The sequence below is a fragment of the Sorghum bicolor genome, chromosome 8 (assembly GCF_000003195.3).
Source record: "Sorghum bicolor cultivar BTx623 chromosome 8, Sorghum_bicolor_NCBIv3, whole genome shotgun sequence".
In the NCBI taxonomy this organism is placed as follows: domain Eukaryota; kingdom Viridiplantae; phylum Streptophyta; class Magnoliopsida; order Poales; family Poaceae; genus Sorghum; species Sorghum bicolor.
The window spans coordinates 60277949-60285766 of NC_012877.2; the positions used below are offsets into that span (position 1 = coordinate 60277949).

At 49.8% G+C, this 7818-nt stretch overlaps 1 protein-coding gene across 1 annotated transcript; it reads right to left on the reverse strand.

The window, feature by feature from the left end:
- On the reverse strand, positions 4186-5121 carry LOC110429545. Its single transcript, XM_021445606.1, has 2 exons — positions 4443-5121; positions 4186-4378 (listed from the first exon to the last, which is right to left on the reverse strand). The coding sequence occupies exons 1-2, from the start codon at positions 4782-4784 to the stop codon at positions 4271-4273; spliced, it is 450 nt and encodes a 149-aa protein (XP_021301281.1). The 5' UTR covers positions 4785-5121; the 3' UTR covers positions 4186-4270.

The following is a 7818-nucleotide window of genomic DNA, read 5'->3' on the forward strand; positions in this document are numbered from 1 at the left end:
CGGCAAGGGTGGCGGCGACCCCGCCCGTGCCGGTCTCGACAGGCCCATGATGGGCGACGGCGCGCCACCGCATATGGCGGCCATGATGATGAGGTTACCCAACATGATGGACGTGGGAGGCATTGCCGGTTTCCCTGGCATGGGCCAGATGGGCGGCGGCATGCCGATGGGCCACCCCCACATCGGTGGCAATGGCGGCGTGCATGGCAAGCCGGCTAGTGGCATGCCGAGGGGCGGCTACCCTCACATGTGTGGTGCCGGCATGCATCAGGGCTGCGATAGCAGGGGCACCGCCACAGCATGTCACTAGTGGCATGCCTGCGGGTTCTTTCCAGGCGGCAACGACATCAAGCTGGTCGGGGCAGAGATGCTGCCCATGTCTCAGCTGCCGCAGCAGCAGCTGCTGCAGATGGCTGCCACCATGCAGCAACAGCAGCACAGATGATGCTGAACGGGCACGGCCACCACCTCAGTCACCATGGTCATGGTGGTCAGGGGTATCCGCCGCCACCGCCGAGCTACGGGTACAGGTATGGCCAGCCACTGATGCCACAGTAGCCGCCACCGCCACCGCACTACTACGCGATCCCTCTGCAGCATCACCCGCAGGACAATATGTTCAGCGACGAGAATCCCAACATGTGCTCAGTCATGTGAGGTGGATTTCAAATTTCAGTAGATCACATATGTTAAAGGTAATTTATTTTATTTTACAAACTCAGTCAAATAGTGTCTTATATACTCTACAAAAGCCAACTGATATGCACTGTTTCTACTTTGTATCAATATGTGGAACATTAATTTGGAAGGAAAAAAACAAGAATTTTCCAAAATTTAGTGATGGATGTCCGGCAGGTAGTCTCCAAAACCAAAGAGGACATCAACCTATGCTCTAGGGTCTTCAACAACCTGACTCAGACCTTGTATCTATCCCCCAGGATGTGTGTGCTGTGTGCTTTACTTTACCTTTACTTTACTCTGTGTGCCCTTTGGGGATTTTTGTGCTGATGGCACTTTTTGAGTTTTTGTATATAAACTCTCTTTCCTTTCTTAATTGAGAGGCAGAGCTCCTGCTAGGTTCCTTCAAAAAAAGATTTATAAACCTTGCTAACCACCACGCTCTTGTGGCATCGACCTGCATAAATTAAGAAATTTGAGCAATGAACGCTAAAAAGAAAATATATAGTGCAATTGCCCCAGAGTGGCTTGAGAAGACATAGCAGTAAAATTATGTTGCCAACTTGCCATCCATCGAAAGAAGCATCATTGAGAACTTGCCATCCTCTCGTTGCGGTCTCTAACTGTCCCCTGCAGCAAAATTTCCTTTTATATTACCAGGGGCGATGGAATAATTGTAGAGGTTAAACTCAACCGACAATTTCCCTGTATCCATACATCTCAGTAGTCCATAACAGGGTCAGACAGGATTCCATCCCATATATTCTTCATGGTTCCATAATAAATTATCTGCCAAACTTCTGATAGTGTACCAACAAACTTATCATATACTGATGTAAATTGAATAGACACTGAAGGATTTGTCATCTAGCGATGAGTTGTAGGCCATAGTTAGTTGTGTGTTTTGTGAGTGTATGACCAGAAGGCAATGATTTGTATGTACTGCTTTTAATTAATTAGCATGTTGAGCAAAAAAAATCTTAGGTAATAGGCAATAGTAACTCAGTTTCACCTCTTGTGCACCGCTCGAGTTTAAACATGTGCACCAGGCATAATTGTTGCCCATCTCTAGAAAGATATCTCTTGTGTGTGTTGTGCACTTAAGTCGGCCAAGCTCTGCTCCCACATCTATCACCCACACAGGAGTTAAGAGAGAATAATGCTTTACCTGCTGCTATCGCAGCTGATCCATCGGCGTCTTGTTAGGTGCCTGGGCAAGACGGCAAGCTTGATCCGGAGAGAGCAGGGTAGAGGCTGGAGGGGGACAGCGGGCTCGATCTGGTCTCTGTTGCTCAAGTTTTGTGTGCAGTGTCAGTTTTATAAATCAGTTACTTGGAGTGTAAATATTTCAAAGAATTAAGCTAGATGGATTTGTCATCTAGCGATGAGTTGTAGACCATAGTTAGTTATGTGTTTTGTGAGTGTATGACCAGAAGGCAATGATTTGTATGTACTGCATTTAATTAATTAGCATGTTGAGCAAAAAAAATCTTAGGTAATAGACAATAGTAACTCGGTTTCACCTCTTGTGTACCGCTGGAGTTTAAACATGTGCAGCAGGCACAATTGCTGTCAGTCTCTAGAAAGACATCTCTAGAGTGTGTAGTGCACTCGAGTCATCAAGCACACTCTTCTTGTTGGAGCTATTTAATGCACAAAAATTCAAAAACTTGTTGTGGGGTTGGAATCAAACTCCAGCCTCTTGGGTTGAGAGACAAATGGGGGCACTCGGTTGGGAGGCAAAACTCAGCACACTGCAATTTAGTCATGCCAGTTTCACCTCTTCTTGTTGGGTCTCATAGGAAGGAAGGAGAAGGTGAAATCTACCGCCTATGTGTTGGAGCTAGTGGTAGGAGCAGACTTGTGTGGTGTCTCAGCGTGGTGGAATTCTCCCTTCCCCATGTATTCTAGGAATCCGAGGACAGGCGGAGGGTGAATGTACCGGTACCTGCAGAGGAATCGGTGGTTGCACACAACTCGGCGATGCGATTTGCAGGCAACGAATGCCCAGACGACATCGGCCGCAGCGTCGAGGCAGAGGAAGATGTCCTCCAGGATCTCATTTGGGAGGATGGGGACCTCATGCACTGTTGTGGAGGTCATCGGCATCATGCTACCGTCAGCACGTTTGGTGAGACCGTGAGAGTGACGGTTGCTGCCAAGCTTCTAACCTAAGCAAAGACTAGGTTGCTCTCTGTCCGGCTGTTACTACTTGAGCCGTTGCGGAGAAGCTCGATCTACTCCATTTGGTTAAGTAGAAAAAGAAAAACTCGATCCACACCGTTTGATGAAAGCCACCTACATGGGAGAAGATATGTCAAGCCACCTGAATGCACTGACACCAGGGTCAAAACAAAATTTCAGGTAATAGGCCATAGTAACTCAGTTTCACCTCTTGCGCACTGCCCAAGTTTAAACATGTCCACCAGCCACAATGGCTACCAGTCTCTAGAAAGGTATCGCTTGAGTGCTAATGTGCAGAAATCCAATATCACTACTGAATACAGTAGGTTCGCCGAGCGCCAAAAACGCTCGGCAAAGAACCCTAAACCGTCGGCGAAAAGTTCGCCGAGCGTAGCCGTCAGCGAAGCTCGCTCGGAGAATTTGCTGTCGGCGTAGACGCTCTTCGCCGAGCGTCGAAACACGGGCTGTCGGCGAACGGTCGCCGAGCGTCCTCCCCCCTCTCGGCGACACGTTGTCGCCGTCACGGCGGTGTTTGACGGGGACGGCGCCTTCGCCGAGCGCCCTGTGCGCCGCGCTCGGCGAAGGGAGGGACCCATTTTCTTTTTATGTTTTCTTTTTTTTTGTAAAATTCTTTGCCGAGCGTGAGGTTGACCGCCTCTCGGCGAACAGGAAGCCTTCGCCGAGAGCTTTGGCCAATGCTCTCGGCGAACCTGGGAACCTGGGACATTTTTAGGTTCTCTGTCTCCAGCTTTGCCGAGCGCTTTGGCCGAAGCGCTCGGCGAAGCGTGCCTTTGCCGAGCGCAGCTGTCGGCAAAGCTGGGAACCTGATTTTTTTTGTTTGTTTTGCTTCATATTTATTCATATCTCACATTTACAAAGCACAGATCACATATATCACCACAAGCACAATCCCAATTCACATATATAGCCGAAATCACATATATTATCACACGATATATCACAATCACATATAAAATCCATAAGATCATCACAATATCTCACAAGCACATAAGTTCATCACATCCATCGCATCACGACGTAAGGTCCATACATAAGTTCATCATGACAGAAGCGTAACACATGTCCACACAAGTTCATGACAACATGTCCATAATCCAGACCTACTCACTGCGTCCACGCTGGCCACGACGACGGTGAAGGATTGCCTGTACCAGGCTGCTGCGGCGGGTTATTAGAACCCGCGGACTGAGGCTGCACGAAGTAGGAGATTGACCGTGAGATAATCCAAACGGAACCGGAATTGAGATGACATGTGTATAAGAACCATGTTACTCACAGGAGTGCCTAAGTGGAGCTGCTGCTGAGGCTGAGGCTGCGGCGAAGGAGTAGGTTCGACGAGCAGATCATCCACCGATATCCCACACTGAGGGCCCAGCCTGGCGACGATCTAGATCAACTGCGCCACCCACCTATCTTGGGCCGCCCGCTCGGCCCTCTCCGCAGCTAGCTGGGCCTCGATGTCCAAGGACCGCTGATCCGCTGCCAACACCCGCGCCTACAGAGTAGATGTCAGTATAGGTCGGTATGTATGAATGTACAAAGAATGGAACAGAAATAACCTCGAGTGCCTCGACCCGCTGCTGTGAAGGAGTCGTCCGTTGGCGTATGGGGACGCTGCCGTCCGTGCTAGCTGCTCGGATCTGGAAGAGAGTGGGAGTGGAGGCGGTATCGATGACGGAGTCCGCAATCCAGTACCGTCCGTGCTTCTTGCCTCCGCCTAGCCTCATCACGAGCTCGGTGTCGAGCTCGTTCCTGGTCGGATCCCACTCTGGCCCATGGACTGACCTTCCCGCCTCCGTGTACTCAGAGAGACGGGAGTGCACACTCGCGTTGGTGTACGCCTCGGGCGGGTCGCTCGGGTTGTAGGAGATAGAGGACGAGGCCTTCCCCTTGTGGGCCATGGCGTAGGCCGTGAACTCGTTCACCTCCTAGCCTGGGTGTGCAGCTGCCTGCAAGGAAGACATCAAGAACGTTACAAGTAATGCAGACTTATGGGTTAGCATAAAAAAATGAGTTCTCATACATATGCTTGGGCGTAGGCGGCGAGGTTGCGGCTGCCTTGGTGGTGCGAGACACCTGGCATCATCATGCGTCGGCCGCGTGCCTCCTGATGCTGCGCGGCCCAATCCTCAGATAGCCACTTGTCCACGATCCTCTCCCAACAATCAGGGAAGGCCTGACACCAAGGTAGGATCATCTGCACATGAACAAACACAAACACCAAGGTAAGATCAAATTATAGTAACTCATTATAAAAACGAATCCATGGAAAGGTTCGATGGCGACCTGTATGTACTCGTCCCAGGTCAGCTGCATGGTCCTAGCGTCTTCCTTGGCGATCTTCTCTCCAAGGATGGCGCGGTGCCAGTTCACTATGCACTGGAGACGCCCCTCATGGTGCAATTGCACGACTAGTTTCTTGCAGGATTTGGTGACCACCAACTCCGCCGCCGCCTGCGTTCCCTCCTCGAATTTGTAGTAGTTCTACACACATAAATAGGCAAAGAAGGCATTAATGATTTCAATTACAATACAATGCATGGATGTGACTTAGTTCCAAGAAGACTTACCAAGAGCTCACCCCTCACCCGCTGGGCCTTGTTGCCATACTGGGGGTCAGAGGCCGCGGCGTAGTGGTCAAATGTGTAGGCCGGCTCCCTCACACTAGCCAGCTGCAGTAGGCCACGGTAGTTGTTGCGGACCAGAAGACCCAAGATATGGTTCACGGGACGCCCTTGCCCCTGCACAAACACCCAGTTCCTACAAAAACGATTAAAAACAAATATTATAATTTGTAAGTAATATTGTAAACATAGCATACGAATTAGTTTGGAAGTAAACTTACTTGGCCCCTAGAGGGCGGATCGTCGGCCGTCGATCCTCAGCTACCGCGAACCGCGGGAGGCTCGAGGGGCCTCTCAAGTAGGGCCGCTGCTGTGGACCAGAACTAGAGGCACCGGACCCCTCCCCCACGTCGGCCCCGCACCCCTAGGTGTCTAGGTCGTCGTCCTGCCCGCCTCCCTCGTGGGTGTCCTGGTCGGGGTCCTGCCCGCCTCCCTCGTGGGTGTCCTGGTGGGTGTCCTGGTCGGGGTCCTGACCCCCCTCGTCGTCCTGGGGGGAGGAGGAGCAGGAGTAGGACCAGGAGGAGGTACAGGCTGCCTCCCTGCCCCCCTGGCCCTCCGGGTGCTCCTCCCCCTCCTCGGCGGCCGCCCTCCCGACAGGTCCACGTCCTCGTCCGCCGAAGGAGCTGAAGCCTGGTACAGCGTGTGCAACGACCTTTGTCGCCCGCCACCCGGCATCTTCCTTCGATCACCTGCAGTTACAAACAACAAACAAATATTGTATTAGAAATAACATAATGGCAAAATGAATAAAACATAATTACATAGATGCAAAATGAGTTACATAATATTACATGTACTAGAAATATTCTTCAGGATCTGGATTAGCTGGATTATAGGACTCATCATCACTATCAACCATGTCGAATGGTTCGTCGGAAACCACAGGAATATTCTCTGAGTTGTCATTTTCTAAACTTAATCGATTTAGCATTTCTAGGTCCCTTTGGTCTTGCACCTCATCTCCCGCATCCTCGTCAACAACCACAGCTTGCATCTCATCTTCCATTCCCATCGGTTGGGTTATGTCTACCACGAGGGTCCCTTGCAGCCCGTCTTCTTGAAAGAACTCTCCGGCATATGTGTTTGGGTTAAAGTTGTAATCTTCGTCATTTGGGACAGGTAGTTTAGCATGCGGAGATATCTTGTGCACCATATACCAACCCAAAAGATTTCTCACTTTTTTGCACGGGTATGGAGTATAATAAACCTGTGTGGCTTGTTGAGCCACTATGTATACATCGTCTTGTGTATAGACGGAATCCTGTCGAATTTCCACTAGCCCAAGTTGAGGGGTCCGTCTCGTGACTCTAGGATCAAACCAATGGCATTTGAATATAACGGGCTGAAGGGGTTTGGCACCATGAAATGAAAGTTCGTATATTTCTTCCACTTTTCCATAATAGTCGAGTTCATCAGTTCCCTGAGTAAAAACTCCGCTATTTGTGGTCTTTCGATTGGGTCGAGTCTGCTCGTAGCTTGATGTGTGAAAGCGATATCCATTGACATCATAACCGGTGTATGACTTGACCCGTGGGTCAAAGCCGCCTGCAACCTGTCTCAATTCGTCACTCATAGACAAATCGGTTTGGGCCTGCAAAAGCAACATAGGTTAGCAAAAGCAAGTACAAGCTCAATATCGAGCTAAGTACGAGCTAAGCTGGACATTACCTTTTGTTTAAACCAAGAAATGAAATTAGGCCTTCCTTCTCCCGCACCTTGTGAAACCAGAATATCACACTCTTGGGCGGTAGGCTCCCTCCTTGGTCCATTCTAGAATTGACGAATAAATTGCCCAATGTATGTTTGAACCTCGTTAAGGTTCGTCAACACATACAACATGATATTGCGCCACTCATCATTTGTCAACATCTTAGAGGTCGATCCGCTTGCACTTCCGAGTTGGCCTCGAAAAAGGCTAAGGTTCGACTCACCTTCACTAGCATTGTATTGAGGTGGTGGATTATGGACGCTAGGAAGGTTCTCAGAGTAGTATGTTGTTGTGAAGTTGGACACCTCCTCCAAAATGCATGCCTCTGCAACTGAAGCCTCGATTTTGGCTTTATTTCTACATTTTTTGCGAAGAATCTTCAGGCCTCTCTCGACTGGATAACACCAACGAAACGTGACAGGGCCCCCCATTCGAGCCTCATACGGGAGGTGCAAGATCAAATGCTGCATCGGAGTGAAAAACCTGGGTGGAAATATCTTTTCCATCTTACGAAGCAACACAGGTGCCACTTTTTCCAAATTCTTAATGACTTGTCGAGATACCTCTTTGGCACAAAGCTGGCGAAAGAAAAAGCTCAACTCC

Excerpts from the sequence above, each read along its gene's own strand:
- LOC110429545 (XM_021445606.1), bottom strand. The coding sequence starts at position 4,784 with ATGGCCCACAAGGGGAAGGCCTCGTCCTCTATCTCCTACAACCCGAGC. Across the intron at positions 4,379-4,442 it reads AGCGGGTCGAGGCACTCGAG|GCGCGGGTGTTGGCAGCGGA; the intron begins GTTATTTCTGTT and ends TCTACTCTGTAG.